At 36.7% G+C, this 22,900-nt stretch overlaps 7 protein-coding genes across 8 annotated transcripts in view; 4 read left to right on the forward strand and 3 right to left on the reverse strand.

The window, feature by feature from the left end:
* The first annotated feature begins 48 nt into the window (after nucleotides 1-48).
* On the forward strand, nucleotides 49-1,536 carry LOC6640634 (phosphatidylinositol-glycan biosynthesis class X protein). The gene is made up of 4 exons (XM_002063518.4): nucleotides 49-188; nucleotides 251-383; nucleotides 443-591; nucleotides 846-1,536. Exons 1-4 carry the CDS (start codon nucleotides 58-60, stop codon nucleotides 1,243-1,245), a joined length of 813 nt encoding a protein of 270 aa, XP_002063554.3. The 5' UTR covers nucleotides 49-57; the 3' UTR covers nucleotides 1,246-1,536.
* Nucleotides 1,537-2,077: 541 nt separating this feature from the next.
* On the reverse strand, nucleotides 2,078-5,117 carry LOC6640633 (putative inorganic phosphate cotransporter). 2 transcript variants are annotated; one of them, XM_002063517.4, is made up of 4 exons: nucleotides 5,038-5,117; nucleotides 3,648-3,857; nucleotides 3,139-3,593; nucleotides 2,078-3,065 (listed from the first exon to the last, which is right to left on the reverse strand). In XM_002063517.4, exons 1-4 carry the CDS (start codon nucleotides 5,069-5,071, stop codon nucleotides 2,319-2,321), a joined length of 1,446 nt encoding a protein of 481 aa, XP_002063553.1. In that variant the 5' UTR covers nucleotides 5,072-5,117; the 3' UTR covers nucleotides 2,078-2,318. The 2 variants fall into 2 exon arrangements, with proteins under 2 accessions (XP_002063553.1, XP_046866055.1); XM_047010099.1 differs by lacking the exon at nucleotides 5,038-5,117 and adding an exon at nucleotides 3,919-4,225.
* Nucleotides 5,118-5,895: 778 nt separating this feature from the next.
* LOC6640402 (probable lysine-specific demethylase 4A) lies at nucleotides 5,896-8,030 on the forward strand. The gene is made up of 4 exons (XM_002063516.4): nucleotides 5,896-6,132; nucleotides 6,198-6,289; nucleotides 6,354-7,226; nucleotides 7,293-8,030. Exons 1-4 carry the CDS (start codon nucleotides 5,977-5,979, stop codon nucleotides 7,681-7,683), a joined length of 1,512 nt encoding a protein of 503 aa, XP_002063552.2. The 5' UTR covers nucleotides 5,896-5,976; the 3' UTR covers nucleotides 7,684-8,030.
* Nucleotides 8,031-8,316: 286 nt separating this feature from the next.
* On the forward strand, nucleotides 8,317-9,858 carry LOC6640401 (odorant receptor 43b). Its single transcript, XM_002063515.2, has 3 exons — nucleotides 8,317-9,088; nucleotides 9,148-9,505; nucleotides 9,771-9,858. The coding sequence occupies exons 1-3, from the start codon at nucleotides 8,322-8,324 to the stop codon at nucleotides 9,840-9,842; spliced, it is 1,197 nt and encodes a 398-aa protein (XP_002063551.1). The 5' UTR covers nucleotides 8,317-8,321; the 3' UTR covers nucleotides 9,843-9,858.
* A 211-nt stretch (nucleotides 9,859-10,069) lies between these two features.
* Nucleotides 10,070-14,575, reverse strand: LOC6640400 (cullin homolog 1). The gene is made up of 4 exons (XM_002063514.4): nucleotides 14,459-14,575; nucleotides 12,028-13,177; nucleotides 10,914-11,963; nucleotides 10,070-10,834 (listed from the first exon to the last, which is right to left on the reverse strand). The coding sequence occupies exons 2-4, from the start codon at nucleotides 12,901-12,903 to the stop codon at nucleotides 10,433-10,435; spliced, it is 2,328 nt and encodes a 775-aa protein (XP_002063550.1). The 5' UTR covers nucleotides 12,904-13,177; nucleotides 14,459-14,575; the 3' UTR covers nucleotides 10,070-10,432.
* A 362-nt stretch (nucleotides 14,576-14,937) lies between these two features.
* On the forward strand, nucleotides 14,938-16,207 carry LOC6640399. Its single transcript, XM_002063513.4, has 2 exons — nucleotides 14,938-15,559; nucleotides 15,628-16,207. The coding sequence occupies exons 1-2, from the start codon at nucleotides 15,051-15,053 to the stop codon at nucleotides 15,782-15,784; spliced, it is 666 nt and encodes a 221-aa protein (XP_002063549.2). The 5' UTR covers nucleotides 14,938-15,050; the 3' UTR covers nucleotides 15,785-16,207.
* Nucleotides 16,208-16,619: 412 nt separating this feature from the next.
* LOC6640434 overlaps nucleotides 16,620-22,900 on the reverse strand; it is a 41,997-nt gene continuing 35,716 nt past the window's right edge. Inside the window, exon 4 of the mRNA XM_002063511.4 lies at nucleotides 16,620-17,146. Within this exon, the coding sequence (XP_002063547.2) occupies nucleotides 16,943-17,146 (204 nt within the window). The 3' untranslated portion in view covers nucleotides 16,620-16,942. The remainder of the gene's footprint in view (nucleotides 17,147-22,900) is intronic.

A 22,900-nucleotide genomic window follows, 5' to 3' on the forward strand; every position in this document is an offset into this window, starting at 1 on the left:
CAATCAATTTGTAGTTTAAGAAACAGCAATTTATAAACACAAATCAAAACAAAAACAATGTGTTGGAGCATTATAAATGGAATTGTTGGATTAATTTCACTAATGAGTGTATTGATAAGAGGAGTAGAAGGAGATCTCTTACAGCAACCCATTGTGCGTGTTGAAATGGATGACGCCGGCTTTCATAGGTTACTTCTGTATATAAATCATATTTCCAAATGTAATTCTAATTACTGACCATTTGCTGCAGATCCCTGACATATAGTGTGCAATTTGATTATCCCCTGGCTGGCCAGGATTGTGAATATATGCTATTGCAGCCATTGCCGGCTGGCGTCTACATAAGCACCGACGAATTGGACGATCTTCAGCGCCTCAGAAGGGTGAGCACGTTAAAAAGCAAAAAATTCAATTGTAACTATGATATGTCTTGCTCTTCCAGCTGCGGGCTGTCTATCCCAAATTTGTGGACATTGAAGTGCCGGCTATGCTTGGTCAACCCTTTAATGTTTTGCTGGGTGGAGCTCCAAAGATCACTGACACCCTAATATTGCCCATACACTTTCGTTACCATGCTCCCAGTGACAAGAGGTTAGTAGCAATGATCGCGAGCAGGTCTCTGTCCAAAGCAACTGCTATACTCTATTCACACCTATCGAATGTTGACTCTTTAATCTTAGCAACAAAAGAAACATATTTTTTTATAACATAATGACACGGAATTGTAATTATTACCTTGATGAAATGATTGTTCTTAGGTCTATGACCCAAACATGTAAAATCTTAAATTCTAAAAACCGGAATGTAGTGAATAATGTATCCATATTTCTTTATATTCTTTGTAGAACCAGTGTCACCGTATCACTAGACACACCCGAACTCTATCTCAATTGTCCCCTTGGCGATAATGAGCTTATTGACAATGAATTGGTTGCTCGTCCCGATAAGCTATACTGCCTGAATGAGGCTCAAAGCAGTTTCGTTGAGCACTTGGTCAAGGTTGAGGCCGCAACTGGCGTGGAGAATTGCAATTGGAAGCAAATCCATGTGGATTATCAATTGAAAGCTCCATTGCGAGCTGATATTCCTATTGGCAATACTCGTGCCTATTTGCCAGTGCTCTATTCCACAATTCTGCTTAGTTGGCTAATGGTTATTTGGACAATGATTCGTACCAGAGGCACAACAAGCCGCATTAATCAACGTTTGGAGGAGCAGCGTCAATTGCAACAGAAAGTTAAGTAACAGGCAATGAAGACGGTGCGATTTCATGTACATACCGAAAAGTGATCTCTAAAACTTTAATATAAACAGCGATTGTAAATATTTATTGCGAGATAAACTAAATAACTATTTGGACAAGGCACGTCGGAATCCCAAGGAATGTCTGACTCTTATCTTACTAGACCAGAATGAACACATATTGAGGGCAATTTAAATTGTCTAAGGCTACAAACCAAATATCAATTGTACTTTCTCTTAAATTACTTCATTTCGACAATCTTTATAATAATAAAATAACTAGTCTATGGTAAATAGTATTTGTTTAGATTTATTTTGCCTTTTGTATTAGAATTGAAAAATGTATAAAGTGTTTCTGACTCTCTCCCTAAAAGTCGAAGGGATTAGAGCTCGTATTTTTAGAAAAGCATCCTCAATCCCTTCGATTTTGAGTGAAAAGATATAAAAGTTGATCCTTTCTATGGATGGAGGAAAAGATACAAAAGTTGATCCTTTAGTGAAAAGTTATAAAAGTTGATCCTTTTTTATGGAGGAAGTTAAGTCATTTGAAGTATTTACATGAGAAGTTTTTACTTTCTATGTCGAAAGCATTTCTGATTCGTTAGCTTCCCTTCAAATTGACGTTTGCGTTTCTTTATTCCTTTTAAGTCCAATTGTTTTATTGTATCTTAACTTATTTTCCTGACCTTTCTTCCACTCTTGAATTTATCTTCAACTCTTGATTTTATCTGCTTATCAGTCACACCTTCAAAAAGTACATTTACCTATTAAGTTAATTCCTTGGTTTTGTTTTAATTGACATGTTGCAATGTATATATATATATATTTAATTGTATTATCTTTATACATATGTACGCACATATATTTATTTGTTAATTATTCAGCTATAATTTCGCACCTAACTAAGTCATTTATAATATTTACTTAATCTTTATGGTCCCCATACATACAGACACGTGCCTGGGGGAATCGTATAATAAATTGTTTTGAGCTTATCGTAACTTAAAGTCAAATTAGGCTAAGCATAAATCTAAATGGATCATAAAGAGGCGGCACGTTCCATGCTGGAATGAGATTTATAAATGATTCTCCTTGTCTGTCGCTATTGGCGCAATCGTCTTGGAATCCGTTTGAAGATTATGACGCAAGGATGTGGTACTGGACATATTGGCAGGAGTTGTAGGCGCGTTCCATGGCTGAACTGTGGCCTTGCCCAAGACCAGGAAGAGTGAATTGCATAGCAAATAGACACCGCCGGTTATAAAAAAGATCACACGCCATTGACTGGGATCCGTTTCGTCGGTTAATATGGCTCCCACAATTAGAGGGGCAACAATCGATGTGATGCCCGCAATGCCATTGGTAACACCCATCATGGGACCAGCGAAATTGGGTGACAAGTCAATATGATTGATCAGATAGCCACAAGAGCAGCCGGCATTGATGCCCACAGCCAGGGTAAGCAGGAGAATGGCCCATGTCTTCTCATTAGCCGTCATATAGCCCAATCCTATGAGACAGGCCATCGGTCCATATTGGCCAATAGAATTGAATAGCTTACGGGCTGTCGTAATGGATATTGCTCCACGATTTATCAGCAAATCCGATATGGGACTGACCACCAAACAGAGCACGCCCATGGCAAAGTATGGCAAGGACGAGAGTAGAGCATTAGATTTCACATTCAGCTCCAGGACACTGCTCATATAGGTCGGCATCTCAGTGAGCAGGGTGTAGAAGCCCCACGTGAAGCCACAATGGGCCGCCAACAGACCATAGAAAGCTGGCGAACTAAAGATTGACAACCAGGGCACAGGCATGGACTAAAACGAGAAAGAAATTTTAAAGCGTTAAAAATAGAAAATTGTTGAGTGCTGGTGGAATATGACAACCCACCTGACTGCTGCTATTGCTGCCGGTCAGTGCTTCAATATATTCCCGCTCAACTTTGGTAATACTTTTGTCCTGAGCCGGTTCATTGGCTCCCTGCCAGAAGAAGAGCAGCGCCCAGAGCAAGCTAAGACCACCGGATATATAGAACAAACCAGGCCAACCCATTCCGGATTCAAATATAAAACCACTGGTTCCCAATATGACAGCCGTTCCAAATTGGGCACCCGAATATATGCCCGTCGTAAGGAATCCTCTCTCCGTACGAGGCACCCATTTGGCCAGCAATGTGTGCACACATGGATATACCGTTCCCTGGACAATTCCCGTGAGTACACGCAAAACACAAACACTAATCACTCCACTTTCAGCAGCCAGGGGATGAAAGAATGCTAAAATGCCTCCCACAGCTGTGGCCAAGCCCAGCACCAATTTGGCTCCGAAACGTTTGGCCAAAAGACCTGCAAAGATGTAAGCGTAAGCCAATGGACTTGACTGATGGTCTTCATCATTACCTGAAGGCACTTGGGATACTACATAACCCCAAAAAAAACTGCTTAAGATCATCGATTTATCCGATACATCCCAATTATAGTAAGGAGCTCCGGCAGTTGACTGTGTCATGGGCACTATAGCAGCCGATATATCCACACGTTGAAAATAGTTGATCATCATGCCAACAAAAAGGAGTATACCCTGCCAGTGTCGGTGTCCAAAACCATTGGCTATAATGAGAAGCAATTAATTTCCAATTAAAAACTAAATTCCTCGAAAGATTCCTTTTACAATTCAAATTTCCGAGAGCCTGGCGGAGCAGGAGAGGTGTCCGCTCGTTGCTGGTGATATAAACCATGTTGAAACAGTTCTGAGTCAGTTTATTGATTCCCACAACTTATATTATCAGTTCAAACAATGCAAATTGTTTTGTCATTTTCCATCATTATTTTCTAGGATCTTTACGCTCAATCAACGTTTTATGAGGTCTGATAGTGAGATTTTTTGTTGTTTGTGCCTTGTGTTTGCTTTTATTTTTATGATGATATGCCAATCCATTTAATTAATAACGATTCTCAGTCAGACACACAATTGTGTGTCATTATCATTAACACTTTTGCATGGCATTAAAGGAAAAACAAAGCAATATACAGGCCCGATCAGCAAAATAGGTTTAAGAAATATTCTTGATGTTTATGTTTTTGATCTTGTGTCATAACAAAACAGAAGAAAAAATCAACAGGAATATGAAATATATAAAATAAATCCCTAACAAAAAACGTGTGCATATATAATTGCTGATCCAGTCAGGCAATCAGCTTTTTGCTAAACCTATTCACTTGAACGTCATTGTAAGACCCCCATTCTAGCCCTATATGCATTCCTCCAATGGAAATTTACCGTTTCTTTAGCCTTGACAGCGGTGGCTGGTAATAGCTGGTGGTGTTAAGGGAAGGGGGATCCAAGGCCCATCTGCACTAAACGTTTCCATCTTTCCATCTGTTGTCTAGCACAACAAATTCTCATTATTTGTTTACCTTTTGTTTTTTGATAACAATCAAATAGATTTATCTAGTCTGGTGCAATTGTAAATTTATAATGCTGCCTGATATAAAATGTTAATGTCCAACCTAATCTCTCTCTCTCTCTCTCTCCATCTCACTTTTGAAAAGAAACTCTTTATTGACTTCGTCGGGTAGGTCTGGGTAGCAGCAGTCTGAAGTCTTATATTGAAGGCACGAAACGTGGTATAAGCAGGAAACTCTACATAATCTTTAATCAGTATGCGATGGCTAGGTCTTAAGGCTACTCTTGTACACAAGTACATACATTTATAAGTAGTACACATTCTGTTTTTATTCCGCATAGTATCAATGATTATCAGTTGTCGTATGATTTATTTATACTTACGTTTTGCTATATCCATAGAGCTCTCAAAACCCATTATATTGAACTAATTTTCTGTATCTGTCACAATGATAACTCAATATATTATAGATTTGTTAAATGGAATTGTTTATAGCCAATATAAACTCCACTATCCTTGTGTAAATGTTGATGGTGTAAAGCTGTTGGCAGACTGAGAGTTGAAATGCCTCCACTTGTTCCTTTTATACTGATACCACAAGAAATTCTGGCACCGACATTATCTTAACTCAAATAATCGTAAAGTAATAAAAATGTTCCCCTTAGTGCCAAAAAAAAATAAAGGCACAAGCTTAATAGATTTGTTAAATTGAACATAATTCTTGTTTAAATTTTGCACTGATTTTTTGTCATAAATAGTTAGATGGCATAATTAATATAAGCATGTAATCTTATTTATATATTTATTTATATGTACATACTGACTGTATATGGCAAATTTGGTTTTTGGTTCTCTTGTTTCTCAGTCTATCTTATCGCTTAGATGATATGATCTCACTGCCTTACACTTGAAAACCCTTGGATTTGTGTACTCATTTCGCAGAAATGTGTCATTAAGATGCATTTAAGGTGTTTATCTTTAATCAAGCAAATGTCAAGGCACAAACAATAATAGAAATTTCTAGGAATCTACTTACAACTATGTAAAATCAATGTAGGCCTTGGCAGTTAGTATTTTATTCAAAAATCAAAGTGCTGGACATAGACAGCTTTTAAAACATAATGCTAAAGTAATTCATACTAGAAAGACTTCTTTGACTAAAACAAAAATAACGCTTTTAATTCAAATCGGCAGAAATTTCAAATATACGTTATCGGTAAATTTATCGATAACTATCAGAGTGACCGTTTTTAAATAGAGTCTGACAAAAAAAGAGAAAAGGATCCAAAAAATTAAGAATAATTGAAGAAGATTGCTTAAAAATGTCCTCACACTCCTCACTTGACGATGTCGAGCCCCAGAAACATCCGCGCATCATGACATTTCGTCCCAGTTATGAAGAGTTCAAGAATTTCTCAGCCTACATTGACTATATAGAGTCCAGGGGAGCTCATTTGGCGGGTCTAGCCAAAATACAGGTGGGTGTTAGTGTTCCTCCTTGCCCCGGCAAAAATCCTTATTAGATGAACTCTCTTTTCAATAGCCGCCAGCGGAGTGGGTAGCGAGAAAGTCTGGCTACGATATTGAGAACATCAACATGACCATTCCGGGTCCCATCAGTCAAGTGGTTACAGGGTAAGTAATCTGCGCCTTTATGTGGAGCATTTACCTAGACAGCCGCTTCCGTTTCCTTTTTCAGCGCTCATGGTTTCTATCAGCAAATTAATATACAACAACGCCGCCAAATGACATTGCGTCAATTTATGGAAAAGGCCAACTCGGAACTGCATCAGACACCAAAACACTTCGATTATGATGATTTGGAGCGAAAGTATTGGAAGAATATCACCTACGTTTCTCCTTTATATGCAGCAGATATCAAGGGTTCGCTAAGTGACGAAGATCTTGACGTTTGGAACATTGGACGTCTCGATACCATATTGAATTTAGTCAACACCGACTATAATATAATCATAGATGGAGTAAATACAGCTTATTTGTATTTTGGCATGTGGAAGAGTTCATTCGCCTGGCACACCGAGGATATGGATCTGTATTCCATTAACTATTTACATTTTGGTGCCCCAAAGACCTGGTATGCGATTCCACCCGCTTATGGCCGTCGTCTCGAGAAGCTAGTGAATGAAGCGTTTAAGGAAAACTATTTGGAATGCAATGCCTATCTGCGCCACAAAATGACCATGATTAGTCCAAAGGTTTTGCGCCAACATAACATTCCATACAATAAAATTACACAGGAGGCAGGCGAGATTATGATTACCTTTCCCTTTGGTTATCATGCTGGTTTTAATCATGGCTTCAATGGTGCCGAATCAACCAATTTCGCCTCGAAGCGTTGGATTGAATATGGCAAACGTAGCAGCGTTTGTAAGTGTCGCAGCGATATGGTAAAGATATCGATGGCAACATTTGTGCGTCGTTTTCAGCCCGAGCGCTATGAGAATTGGCTAAGGGGCGAGGATTATGGTTGCCATCCAGAGGAACCGGGCAAAATCTGTGCAGCAATGCCACCTACCCTTAATGAGGATGAGCTCAAACAACTCTTAGAAAGGTTAAACATACAATTGAGATTACCTGTTCATTTTTTTGTTTATAATTATGTCTCCTATGTTTTTAGCCCTCCTGAACAGAAACGAGGTTGCTCCATGGCTGTAACAACCGATAAGACTGACAATGCGGATAATGCCACCGAAGATGCTGACGATAAGGCTAGTATTAGCAGTTCCAGCAGTGCTTGTCTTAAGAAACTTGTTGTTAAGGTCCGCAAATTACCACCCAGAGACCCAGAGCCAGCTGCAGTCAATTCAGAGGCATCAGCCATCACCTCAGAGCCAGAGTCCCACAAGAAATGCGATTTTAATTCAACTGCTGTGGTACGCATTAAACGCTTGTGGAATGATCTGCCTAATCCCAAGCCTGGCACCAATTTGCTTACCAATGGCATTGTCAAGAACACCAAACGAATGCGCTTTCAGACTAAAGTGCTCACACTAGACGATGAGGATTGAAGCATCACACACCCGCAGAGAAAATGGATTAGATTAGAGCACTTTACGATCTCTTGTTTTTAAAAGTCTGTAAATGAATCTAATATATATACATATATATATGTAGATGTCAGTATGTAGCTAAGTATGTACGTTAAGGTACCTTTTATGTGTAATAGCTTAATGTAAAGATATGCATTCCCATTCACACTCCCCGCCCCACCTAGAAGTGTTATATATATTCAATGTCTTGACCTAAAATGTGTTGTACTAAACTCCCACGATTGGTGGCCATTTTGGTAACAAATTATGAAAACAATCACATGTATTAGGGATGTTGTAAAAATAGAAAACATTTTCAATCAAGATCTATTGAAACCCGCATATATTATTTCGGTGACAACTGTCTCTTCCCATCAGGAAAAAACGCCTTTGGTCGTCCTTTCTTTAATTGCCACTTCGGTGTGCTTTTGGCGAAAAATTCCCCTAAATAGCAATTTATATAACATATTGTCGGTAACGCCCAAGAGTTTAGTTAAAAGGCCAATAATTAAAATAAACCTTATGCAACATTCTCATACAAATTGGATAGAGTAGAACTATAAAAGACACGGGCAAATCCTAAAAATACTTTAGAGACTTGTCAAGTATTTGCCAAAATGTTATTTAAACGCATCTATCCGAATCCTTTGACCGTGCCCACAAGTAGTCGCGAATCGAATGCCTATATGATGCATACTCTAAAAATTTCGGGCCTTAATGTGCATAACGATTTTGGTTATAAGAAGAAAATTTGGCGTGTTATATCCTTTTCATACGGCATGGTGTATTTGCCATTGAGTTTCCTTCTGAATTACATTTTCCATATTGAGGACTTCTCGGCTGCCGTACTGCTGCAATCGCTTCAATTGTGCCTGAATACCTGGTGCTTTGCTTTAAAATATTTCACCTTGGCATATTATGTCAAGAATTTGGAGGAGGCCAACAAGTGTTTCGATCAATTGGATGTCTTCTGTCGCACCAAAGAGGAGCAACGTGAAATACGAAAAATGGTGGCCTCGACAAATAAATTGTACATGATCTTTGCCGTCGTTTTCCTTGTCTATTCCGTTTCCAGTTTGGTCGATGGCTTGGTTCATGGTCGTATGCCCTTCGATACGTATTATCCGTTTATAAATTGGCGTCTCAGTCGCACACAATTTGTGGTGCAGGCTATTGTGGAGTTCACTTCGGTGGGCTATGCAGTATTTGTGGCCACCTCGACGGATTCGTATGCCGTGATCTTTGTTAAGGCTCTGCGCTCCCATGTCAAATTGCTGACGCGACGCCTGCAAAATATGCCCAGTGAGACGACGGCAGCTCAGGATGAAAACTTTATGCATGCCAGTCTAGTGGAATGTATCAAGGCCCACAAAGTATTGTTGGCGTAAGGGCAATATTCATGACGGAGATTGAAAGTTGTAATCTTTCCCGTATACTTTACAGATTTTGTAATACCATCAGACCTTTGATTTCGGGCACCATCTTTGCTCAATTCATCATTTGTGGCTCCATTTTGGGCATCACCACAATCAATTTGTTGGCATTTGCCGAACCATCGGCAAGATTTGGCATCATTTTCTACATGATGGCCGTTATTTTGCAGACCTTTCCATTGTGTTACTACTGCAATGCCATTGTCGATGACTGTAACGAGATGTGCGATGCTCTCTTCCATTCCCCGTGGACAGAGCGAAATCTACGTTTTCGCAAAACAACTTTGCAGTTTCTACACAAACTACAGGAACCGATTGAGTTTACGGCCATGAATATATTTAGCATTAATCTGGCCACCAATATCAATGTAAGTGAAAGGTCGAATATGTAAAATGCTGAATTCAAAGTTTTAAGCATAACGAAAAAAGAGAGAAAGGTCTTTAAAAATAGAGCAGAATATTTGCTTTTTAAAGGGAAAAGGAAATAGCGATTGGAAATCTTCTAAAAAGGTCAAAACTTTCAATACAAGTCCATCTGGAAAGCTTTTGTCATATAGTCTAGAAAGGTCTAAGGGAACAGAAGTCTGACAAAGTTAATATCCCACCTAATTTCTTTCGATTTCTCACTTTCAGGTGGCGAAATTTGCTTTCACTGTATATGCTATTGCCAAGGGCATGAATTTGGATGAGAAATTGCAGAAGTAAAAGTCCATAAAAAGGATCTCACACATAAATATATATATATATTCACATATATAGTAGAATTTTTGTTTTTTTTTTGTTGGTTTTTCATTTTTGTTTTGTTTATGAACTTAACGCATTGTTAACATCGTAATATTATAATAATGCATACAGTATGTGTGTGTGTGTGTTTTTTTTGGGAGAGGATCTGGTGGTGACAGGCGATGAAAGGAAATTAAACACAATCAAAATCAATTAAAAAAAAATTTAAAACCAAAGAAAAGCTTACAACTTCTTGTCTTGTCTTTGAGTACCCTAAATAAATGTGTTTACATATGCATGTATGTGTGTGTGTGTGTATGGATGTGTGTATGTGTGTGTGTGTGTATGGATGTGTGTCTGTGTGGATGTGTGTATATGACCTGGGAATTGCACCAAAACGCTTATCTGGGCAAAGGAGGCAAGGATCGCTAAGTATATTTCTGTTTCTCTTTTTATGGACATCTTTTCGTTAGTTGTTGTTTTTTGTTTTTTGTATAGTTTTTGTTGGGCATGAATGAAAATAGCTAAATTGTTGTTGTTTCTTTACAATTTTTGTTTTGTTTTTGTTTAACTTAAGCGAGATAGCTATATGTGTCTTTGTGTCCCTCCATACGTTCCAGATACTCCTTCTCGATCAATATATCGATGCATTTCTTAATCACAGGCACCTTGGGCTTGAAACGTGTCGATAATTGATTGAGCACCTCCGATATGAGATTGGTGTGATTGAGTCTCTTGCGCATTTTCATAATACGCACAATTGCCGCCTGTATGAGTAGCTTACGATCCTCCTCAATGTGTTTATGCACAGTCTCCTGTTCCACTTTCATCTCAGTCTTGAGCGGTTGATTGATGTTAATGCGTCGCTTCTTGTTCTTATAGTCCAAGAATAGCTCCACTGTCGATTCGGGTGTCAATGAGTTCTCATTGTCGCTGGAGGTCAATACCTTGGCCTTGAGCAATATTTGAAGAACCTGCCAAGACAACAAAAAAAAAGGGTAGAAAATGAATGAGTCGTTCTTTGGCAAGTCATCGAAAAAGTATTATTCCTACCTGAATCAAGTTCTCCAGCTGTGTCTGTGTATTATCCAGCAATTGCTGAACTGTAAAGCTAAGCTGATCATTAAACTGCAACAGCACGGACATTTGGAACGTGCTGGCTTGCAGGGTATAGACGGTGGATGCATTATTACGAATCACATTCATGATCAGTTCCCCCTTGCACATCTGATAGAGCCAATTGAGTTTACGTCCCGAATGTCTGGCCGCATAGAACTCATTGAATTGCCTCACCGAACGTTCCAGCTCCGAGGGCAGGAGGAAGTTATTACTTAGCATAAATGGCCATGAACCCGATGATAGAACCTCAATGCCAAAATCAATCTCTGGTACTACATTCTTGGTGGCCAAATATTCTTTGAAATTGGAATTGAGGTCCTTCGATACGCCGATGTCTTGGAACATGCGCTGCAGCTTCACTGTGTACTCATAGCCACATGTTTGCTTCAGCTTGGAGATCATCATGGCCTCGGCATCATCTGAGGCCGATGTGTGATTCACCAGACGCTTGGCCAGCATCTTGGAATAGTATTTCTGGAAGACATCCTTATCCTCGATATATTTAAAGACAACCATCACTTGATTTAGATTATCCTCGAGTTCCTTATCTTCGGGATTCTTTGACGATTTCTTAAGCAGCAAATCGCAATATTTGGCCAACAATTCGGGGGACTTACTCGGACTGGTGGCTGTTGTGACCACATTTGAGTTAATAAACTTGCCACATGCCTTATCCAAAGCTGCCACAAACCCATTGTCATTATTGAATGCAGTCAGGACAAGAGCATTATATTTTTTATGTACATCCAATATGGTTTGGACATAGGTCTTGGGATCATTTGCTGCATCGGAGGTGCAACATTTTTCAATCGCCTCAGTGCCCTGCTGTAGGATATGGGCCTCAAGAATTGTCTTTAGATCGGTGAGGTTTCTGGGTGAGAGGGCTATCAAGGAATACATGCGTTTCAGATCATCATTACGATCGGCATTCAATAGATTTTGAAACTCTGAATGGAAGATTTTCAAATGTTTCTCAATGAGGACCTGCAAAATTAAAAGGAGAGATTAGAGTCAATGGATACTAGGTAGGTCATTAGACTATTCTCACCTGTTCACACTTGGACTTTAAGACCTCTGCAGTGGTCTCATGTAGATATGAGAGACCATTCTTTGAGTTCAGACCACGAACACGCTGCTTCTCCTCTTCGAGACGATTTTCGACATGTTTAAGATATTCGGTTACCGTATTCGTCGATAGGAACGCGTCCGATTCCTTCTCATAGAAGGCAGAGGTATCGTCTATGAACTTAGTCTCAAAGTTGTCTTTGTAGACCGATAGCTTCTGTTCGTTGCCATCTATATCATCCTCATTGAAGCTCAATTCCACATAGCATTCAATAACATCCCGGACTAATGATCGATTGATCAGTTTACCCTGACGTTCCTCCTCAATGGACTTGAGGACAGCTTTAGTCACGGGTTCGTTGAGCACCTGGAACAGGTGCGCCTTCCAGGCCACCAGAGCCAAACGATAGATTTTATATATACCCTTCTGACCCTCCTCGCACTCTCGCTTCACCCAATTGCGATTGAGATAATTGCAAATGCCATCGAGTACCGTGCTGGAAAATTGATATTGCTTCCATTGCTTGGTATATCGCGAGAGAAGGACTTCCTCTCCACTGATTGCCTTGAATTTTGTCAACAGATCACACAGATAGGTCTGAAGGAAATTCTCTAAGCGGTCATACAGCTTTTTGCCCACTAACTGAGCTCCACCCGTCTTGCCAGAACTACGTCCAGCTGGCGCAGCACTTACACTTGTGCAATAGTCATAGACATGCGTATAGAATCTCATATACTGACTACGGGTTAAACATTTCTCCTGATCGAAAATCTGTAGGATACCCTCAACCAGCTCCTCCCAGATGTCATTCAAATTAACGAGCTTCTGTGTGGTTTGAGCATTGTTCGAGCGATTCATTTTTTTACTTGCAGGCAGAACCTGCGATTTTTGCTTCTGCCCCGGCGGAGGCAGTTGCTCAACTATATGGAAGGATGAGGAGGAGGATGGAGACGACCCCGACGGCTTTAACGATGTTGATGCTGCTGGTGGAGGGGTCGGTGCCGGTTGAGGGGAATTGCTATCCTGATGACGTCGTTTGGCTGCTGCTGCTCTGGTTTTGGGTGTTTTGGTCGGAATTTTGGCAAAATCAAATAATTCAAAATATATATTTAGAAATTAATTTTGGAAAAATCTGAAAAAAAAAACAAAATATTAAAAATGGAATTATACATATATGTACATCCAGATGGATGCAGACGTTGTTCCCTGTCCGCCTAAGAGAGTTATCGTACAACAAAATGATTGTTTTCAATATCGCGTTTTTTTTCTTTTTGCTGGGCAATTAAAATTCGGGAAGGCCGTTGACGACGTCGTAGGTCGCAACTTTTTATGTATATGTATATATTGTTTTTTTTTTTTTGTTGCTTTTAACCAATGTCACTTCAATAAAGAGTATAAAGCAACAAGACGAACGAGACTTGACTTACTGTATGTAAGATATACACGAGGGCAACCACAAAAATAACTCAAGACTGTTTACAGCGCGTGAAAATATATTATATTTAGTTGTTAGTAAACTTAAACCACAACTAATTACAAATTATTTTGAAATTGAAAACATGCCACTTTTTTTCCTGCTGACAGGAAAGTCATAGACGATTCGAGAGGGAAAATAAAATTACAATTAACTTTGTTTGTCCAATTAATTGGACCGCCCTCGCATAAGTGCATATGTGTGTGTTTGTGTGTGCTTGTGCAGGTTATGCTCAAGGTGTTGAACAGAGGAGTGGAGTGGAGCCGAGGCGAGCAAGAGAGAGTAATTTGATATTGCAGCACTAAAGTGATCTGCAAAAATATATGCCCCTAGATTCCCTCTCTCTCTTTTTATCTCCACCAACTTTCCCTTCAAAAAAAAAAAAAAACAAAAAAAACTCCGTTATGAAATTAGCTCCAATTGCCTATCTGTGGTTGGTCCCTCTGAGTCTGTGTGTGTGTGTGAGTTTTATGTATGTATGCTATGTGAATGCGAATCCAACTTCCTGGTTAAATAAATACCCACACACCTGCAACAATCACTCAGATGTATGTATGTGTGTACGTATTCCCCACCTCCCTTACCCAAAGACAATATGAACATTTTTTCTTAACATATATTTTAATCGTATTTAGTAAAATTTAGTTTCCTCCTATGAAAGATTTCTAAAAATTCACTTGCAACATTTTGATTTTCAGATGAAATAACAGTTAGACGGACGCTGCGCCATCGTTTCGTCTTTAATTTCAATTTTCTTTCTGTGACGTCGTGATTTCCCCTTGTGGAGCACCTCAGTACCTCACTCATTTATTCACTCATACACACATACACGCACGCACTGATATATTTTTTCTCTCACTTTGGCTTTTGTTCGCCATTTTCACTTTAGATTCTTTGGCTTTAGTTTTACTTATTGTGTTAGCTTTTGCTTTGATTTACCTGATGCCAGACGCTCTGAAAGCCTTAGATAAACTTAAATTTATTAGTAATTTAATTTAAAAGTATTAAATTAATTATTATTTTATTGCTGAAAAGTCACACACACTTTCCCACTAACAAAAACACAATGACAAAGCTGATGCTGCCAGATAGTCGCGTTTACCAAATACCAAAATGTTTCCACTAGACAATTGTGTTCCTTGCTTGTTAACAATAAGTGCCTTACCTTTTAGATGTGCAATACAAGTGAATGCTGAATTTGTACACTTGCTTGGTAGTTGATGATATTTTTTGATGTTTCAGTTACTTAAACTTTGTAACCAAATACTTATCACATCATTGAAGTGCTGTCGGTGCTGTGGAAACATGTTAAACGCGTCATTTTGAGTTAACTCTCTTGCCTTGATTGGGCAACACGCTACGATAGCATGACTAGTAGCAATCGATTTTCGGTAACAAAGTTATCGATTCATTTTATTTCATCATATGTGGTGACACTGCTTTTGAAATAAACAACACAAACCAGGCGATTAGCATACGTTTGAAAGCTATTGTTATTGATATTTGCCGCTATATATTGAGCCTATTGATCATGCATAATCGTGGCTTTGCATTAGTGGCCACAGCCATGCTGATGCTTATTTTGATAAGCCATGCCCAGTGTCAGGCGCCGGAAGCTGATGCGCCAAAGCCCGCACCAAAAGCGGCTCCGAATCCGAGTCCAACTGCCAACAACACCAATAGCAACATTAAGACCGAGGGGGGGCTCGAGTTGGGAGTACCTGCAGTATCCAATTCTAAAACAGATAAGGGGTCCGTTAAGAAGGACGAGCCACGAATTCCAGAGACAAAAGAGGGCGTTATTACTGAGAAACCTATTGAGCAGAAGAAGAATGAAGAAAAGATTGTTCCTGAAAACCCCCCTACAGCTTCGCCAAAGACAGCCTCATTGCCGGCAGAGTCCAAAATGCCCCCTGATGAACATCATTTGGGTCAGTCCGCTTTTAATGAAGAATTGGATATACCTGGACAGGCTTTCTTCTATGTACTCGTGGGTATCACAACCACTGCCATTATATTGCTTGTCGTGCGGGTGTATGGGTACGTCTTATCAGCATTGTTAAGGTCATTATGCGTCATTAAAATTTGTTTTAAATATTTTTATGCAGATTGCGCCTATCGCGTGCCGAACGGAAGTATGGCGTACAGGGCGACCGGGCCAATGAGGAATTAACACCGCTGCCGATGGCCATTGAGGATGTCAATAGCGATGAGGAGGATCATACAGTTTTTGAGGTTAATCGTCAGAATATACGCATATTATGAAACATCAGCTGGGTTGTGCCAAAGAGAACTATTCTCACACTAATAATTTTCTCATTCAATTCCAAACTTGCCTTTTGTAGTTGTAACTATTTGCTGCTGCATTGTAGAATTATTCTATTTAGCTGCTAATCTGCTGAATCTATTTTGCCTAGACTATAAGCCACACTCTCTATATATTATATGTATGTACACTTACACCCCTATATCTCTCTCCCTCTCTCCTTTTTCTTAACAGTTGAATCAAGTTTAATAGAAAACAAAACAAAAAAAGGGAAAACCATTTGTGATAACACTCTGATATATATATATATAATATGTAAATGTTTATAAAAACAAAGTGAAGAGAAAAATGCCTGATAATCTCTCGAATTGCAATGTCAACAAACAACAATATGATACAAATGCTAATAAATGTTATAATTAATTGTATTACCAAACCAAACAAATGTAGTTTTAATTAAACAATTGCAAGGTGTAAATTGTTTTACTATGGATGAATATATAATACGAAGGAATTATACATATATAGTAAAACATTGAAATAAATTAATTTCTTCAAAAGAAATTACAGCAATTAGCTTTCCATTTAATTAAATTAGTAATCTTTAGGAGCCTTAGTAGTAAGAATTTTATTTTTTTTAATAATGTCTTCATTTATTCCACGTTCTATATAGTTAAATAATTGTACATTTGATTGAATTTTTTGTTGACATTCTCTAGACATTTGAAAATTACAAAGATTAAACACTTTTTTTGTTTTTTTTTTTGTTGACAAACGCTAGTTAATTGATATAATGTCTATAAGTATATATAGTTATTATTAAACCCTACCTACATATATATAATTTTAAACGTTATTCATACACAAATACATACATGCAAATCATTATACTAGACACATATACAGAACAAAATGCACTCTGACAAAAATCTTAAATGACTAAGATCACATAAATAATTTATTAACAATACTGTGTACTAGGGCTAAACAATTTATCGTTTCTTTTTCTTTTTTTTTTTTTTTTGCTGATTGGCACTCTAAATAATTGCATTTTTTCTGCTTTTTGTATTGTAAATGTTATGGACTACATAATATGCTGTGTAATATATTTATATATATAGATATACTATCTGATGTAATTAGATTTAGTTATAGATTTAGATCATGCTGCCAAACATGCGTTTGCCGCGAGTTAAAACCAAACTGACTACCATTACGGTTAGCAGGAAGAATACGAGACTTAGAAACGTCGTAATGAAGCGACATCTTTGGCGGAATTTCTTCTCCTTTTCCATTTTTAGGCGTAATTGCTCAGCTCGGGGTAGATCGAGTGTAAAGTCCGATTCGGGTCGTGAGGAGGGCTGCAAAACAAAAGAAAAATCAAATTAATTGTCATAAATAATGATTGATATAGTCGTGTATGATAAATGATTAACATCCGTTTAAAATTCGTCATTTGGTATTTGAATTTTTTCTTATATAAGATCTCGGCAATTATGTTCATTAACAAATTTGAGGCTATTTTTGACTGCTCATCTCTCTATGTAAATCTGTCTAGGCCGTTGATAGTTTTGGCATTGATGATGCAAAATTTAAACTTATTTTTGAATTCAATTCAATATTTGTTTGATGTATGTTACTGGTTCAACATTTTAGGTCAAAATGTTTGTTATAAATCAAAGCACACACAGAATTGTTTCTTTTTGCCGCTCTTTTACAAGGTGTGGTTCGAAAAAAGGTTCAAATATTTTTGTGATATTGTTACAAGTCGAAGTTTTTGTACTCTATTTGATATAGAGTTTGTGTATATTCGGATTTGGTTTAGGTAGTAGTAAAATTTAGGATTTTAAATAAATTAAATACAATTAATTTGATTGTACTCAACTAAGAAAATTAATTTTGCTGCTTGATTGATTATAATCAAAAATAATTACTTTTTTTATTAGGATTTAGATGTTTATGCTTTAATTTTAAGATTTCTCCCACAATACTCGAATACTACGATGTGAAATTTCATTTGTAAACTTACAAATGTACTTGAAAATCCGGAAATCACACCTTTATCCTGGGATATATAATCCTTATTAGCACATTATTAAAATCATTATATAAAGAGATTCTCAAAAATGGGTTCGTTTATTAAATTTGGTTACTAAACTAATTGAAGTTCATTGCTAAGTTTTAGATAAATGGTGATCTTTAGCCTTCTTTTTTGATAACACTGAAACAGACACTTAAAACTTGGTTGAGGCTTTTTGGGCTAATACAGAAAAACAGTTCAAAAACTGTTGGTATGTTTTATTCCAGTAGTCACGAAAGGCTTAAGTTAAGCTAGATTTCAATAAATAGCTTAAGGTTTTCAATATACTGGTACCCTATTTTAATCATCTAAAACTTTCCTTCGAGTGTTATTAAATGTCAAAATTCACTTGTAAACTTCTTCAAAAAACTGATGGACTCTTTTTGGATTAAGGGCATATAAGAAAACAGAAAAAGGGCCTCTTCGAGAAAAAAAAATTGACCCACTGAGCTTTTGTTTGTTGTTGTCGTTATTGTTGTCTCTCATCATCATCATCATCAACATTTTGTTTTTTGTCGTCTCAATTGTTGTTTCTTTTCTTTTTTTCTCTTCTTTTTAGCGACAATAACCTTGAAATCTTTATAAAAAGAGGGAGCAAGCAAAAAAAAAAAGTATAAAACAAAACAGACAACTTTTGGGCTGCTGCTGTTGTTGTTGTTGTTGATTCTCACTAAAACTTGTTACAACGAAAAGGTTATGAAACTCTTTGGGTTTTTTCGTTTTTATTTTGATTTTAAATTTCACTTTGTGAAAGAATTTGCAGCATTGTGGTTGGAGGCACAAATGTGTTGCATGCCACAAATTTGAAATTCCATTGGCAAAACTACAAAATGTGAAAACACACACACATACACTTGACAGGCGGCACCATCGAAAGGAGGAAGTCAGGATACGTTACGATAGAAGCAGCACCCATTTCCGCCCGTTGGCTAAGCTAATGTGTATCTGTATGTGTGTGTGTGTGTGTGGCTTTTGGGTGTGGCTGAGCTTGTGTTTGTGTGTGTGGAGTATCTTATAAATTTATCAGAAAAGATCTACTTGATAGCAAGTAGGGATTATACTTGAAAGTGCTTGATACATTTATGCACTTTGAAATTGACCTTTTTTCTCCTGTTAGGAAACAAAAGTTTAGTATGCAATTTTAAATGGATTTCATGCATATGTTTCATAAAAATTAATGGAATTTTATGTTACTTGGATGTTTTTGGCTTTTCCTACCATATGTTATATAGTAATTAAGTGAGTAGATCTTGTAATTAAAAGAACTCCCTAAATAAATACGCTTTAATGTCGTTATATCCCATTATATAAATTTCAATAATTTATATTATAATTGTTTTCACACTGAAATTTCAATTATATTGTTAGTAATTCATTGCATCCTTTTTCTAGCTGAGGCATTTCCGGTCAATTACTAGGCCATTTTATTAAGCTTGTTATACAACACTAATTTCCTAGCTGCAATTTAATCAAAACTCTGGCAACTCGCTGATTGCTTTGAAACTGCTTTTAATTTGTGGAAATTCCCCCAAAATATGTGCAGTTGACATACATCATCTTAATTGTAGAAATCGTTATTGTGCGTAATTAAATTAGATGCTTTTTAAGTACCGACTCGTATAACCAATGAAAGTTTTGGCACGTTCTTGCCAAATTGTAAAAACTAACTACTAAAACGATAACGAATGAGAACTCATAAGAAATTTGAAGTATTGTGGTTAATGCTTCTACTCTAAATGCTATTTTACTGTCTCTTTGAATATGAAAACTATTTTTCACAATCATTATTTCTAACATTGTGTCTTAATGGTCTGTCCCCAGCATGCAAATTGTTATAAATTCGGTGTTTATTTTTTTTGCATTACTAAATCTATTTTGTTTGGAACTTTAATTGTGATATATGTAGCAAAAATCTATTTATGGCATTATTTTGAACTACAAAAAAAACAAAATAGTAAAGATGAATTATATGTAGATATATTCATCAGGTAAGTGAAAGTTGCTCATACGCAATGTAGTCATTAAAAGGGCATTCAAGTGTAATTTTTGTGTGCGTTTAAAGTGCCTTTCAACAGACACACACACACATGTGCATCTAGGGTGTGTGAATGTGTATGTGTGTGTAATTGAGCTGTGGCAAACATTTTTGCACTTCATTGTGATGGTGACGGGTTTTCAATTGTTTATTTGTTTGTTTGTTTTATTTATATAAAGGTATTCATATATGTAGTAACGAGAGTTAATATTGAAGTTTCAACTAGCACTAAATAGTCGTTACATCAAAATAGTATGAAAGAAATATCTTTAGAAATTTTGAAAGTTTTTAAAGTCATCAATGTATGTATAAATGTTATTAATAATTAGTCCTTTATACAAAATTCTTTCCCTGAATATGATGGTTTAAATTCACATATCAGACTTTTACGACACCAAATAAAATCGAAATAATTTAAATTACTTTTAATTTTAATATGAAGTACAAACTACGTAATAAACAATTTTAAAAAATTTGTAATTTTTACTCATTCGTCTCATTCATTCATTATTTTTTCGATTTATCTGAGCATTGCTTGGCTTGATTTATTCGATTCATTATGAGACTGAAACTTTCATGAATGATAAGTATTCAAATCGATGAATACTTATCATTCATGCAGCTCTTTCCACTTACTTTGGTTATTGTCGATTTAAAAATCATGTATTTAAAAATTTCTAGGTTAGCCCTCTCACATTTTGGTTTTTTTTTTTTTTTTTGGAACTTTTCTGTTGGCCGTCGTGTTTAGGTAAATACATGCATGTACATATATATTATTTTTTGCATTGTTTTGTTTTTGGGTGATCACTCGATTATATCGAACTCACACACACACATGCACACACACACACAGATATGAAATGAGAAATTGAAATGAAAACAACTTTGCGGTATTTTTGCTGCCTTCCGGCTTCTTTTTTCTTTTTTTTTTTTCTTTATTGCTTGGGGCTCCCTTTGGCGCTTGTCTGAGGTTAGTGATGCTGTTGTTATTATACACACACACACACACACGCATACAAACGAACACACACTGAGAGAGATTCAGTTATTTATCAGTCAAAGTACTTTTTGAAAAGGCAACCGACGTAATCGGCCAGCATCGATGAGTCTCAAGAGGGGTAAGAGAGTGGGGGAGAAATTACCGCATTGCTTTTGCTCTCTGTCTTTCTCTATCTGTGTATGTGTGTTTGTTTGTGTGTAGTCGTGTGTAACGGTTTTATTGGCTTGGCAAGGCAAATGAAGTGCAATTGAAGTGAAGATGATGAGTAAATTGAGCTGAGAGGAGGGAAGCATCTCTAATGTGTTTGAATAAATGGGAATTTACACGCCCGTTTAGTAATCCCCCCCAACCCACGCTCTCCCTATCACACTCACACTTGCCTTCCATCAAGCCACACCTATCATCAAAATTTTGGTTACCTGGCTAATTTGCAAATGATGCCAAACACACACACACACAAACAACAACAACTTACTAACTTATTAACTAACTTTAGCCGACTAAATGTCTGTCTAGCCAGTAGTTGGCCTATAGCCTCTTCTCTTTCTCAGTCTGTTGAGCATTTCGATGATATAAGCTAAATCATTTAATAGATTTTGGGCAATTGTTAATTAACACATTTGTTGTAAGATATTTAAAAAAAGGTTTTCCCCATTTGGCGTGATCTAAAGGGAACAGAAGACTGTTAATCAAAATGTTTGACTAAAAATGTGAAGAGGGATTTTCCCTTGTTAACTCCATTTGAAAAATATTTTTTAAACGGATTTCGCAATTTGTTCAGTTTACCAAATATTGGTTGGAGTTTTCTAATGATCATCTCGTGGGTGTTATTTAAGTTTATTATGGCAAAGTCAACTTTACCCAGCCAAAGTTATATTATCAGCAGAAGTTCGTTTTATAATTTTGAAATGAATTAGATTATTGGTATAAACGGTGAATTTTAAAAGGATTACAAAGATTTAACTACTAGAAGTTGATTTGAGAACACAAAAGAGTTCAGCCGATTTCGAAAATATATAAAGAAGAATATCCTAAAACCAGCGTTGCCCATAGGCAACATTTTGTGAATATAAACCTATTTTACTTCAGCCTGGATAGGACTAATGATCAATTTTTCTTAAAATTAATAGAGATAATAACATATTATACATGTAGAATCGATTTTCGATTATATGTAATTCAGTCTTCTAAATTGACATGAATAGAACATAAAAATAAAGTTAAATATTCTTTAGCAATTAGCATTTGTTCAGAAAATTGCTTGGTGGGAACTCTTTTAATACTCTTTCATATTGTTACGACAACTGAAGTTTTATATCTTATATATGCCAAATAAAGTCATATATGTGACATATTATCTAGTCTTATACATTGCATAACAGATTTGCAAGTTGCAAGTAGAACAAAAAACTATCAAAAATAATTAATAACAAAAGTTTGTTTTAATTGGAGTGAGAAGAATCGAGGCACCAAAATAGCTTGCCATGGCTCAAGCGATCAGCATAAAATCTAATATATCTATTACTTCAATTTCAATGAACCTATATATGTAATAGTTATGGTGATATACCTTTTACCTGACTCTTCGTTAGTGAATAATTTAATGTAACCTTTTTGGTTAGAGTATCCAAGCCAAAATGCCCCAGTAAATTTCTTGTTTATAATTCGTTTAACATATGCACCGATTGAGAGAGTTCGAAATGATGTTCAACTTTTGACGCTTAAGATGATGCTGTAAATTCCCAGCAAATATTCATATGGTTAATAACCTTGAAATATACATACATACATATGTATATTTTTGCTTTATTTGCTAATTTTTTTTTTAAGTTTTTAGTTTGCCATATATTTGGCCATTTACCCACATAGTTCAAAAGAAAATGCGACCTGCCCATAATGCTTGACTCTTTTTAATTTGCCACACACGTTTTTCCACTGACATTGAAAATGCGTTTTTTTTTGTTCGTTATTATTATTATTTTCGGTTGGAAGTTGGCCAA

The sequence above is a fragment of the Drosophila willistoni genome, assembly GCF_018902025.1.
Source record: "Drosophila willistoni isolate 14030-0811.24 chromosome 2L unlocalized genomic scaffold, UCI_dwil_1.1 Seg196, whole genome shotgun sequence".
Taxonomy (NCBI): Eukaryota; Metazoa; Arthropoda; class Insecta; order Diptera; family Drosophilidae; genus Drosophila; species Drosophila willistoni.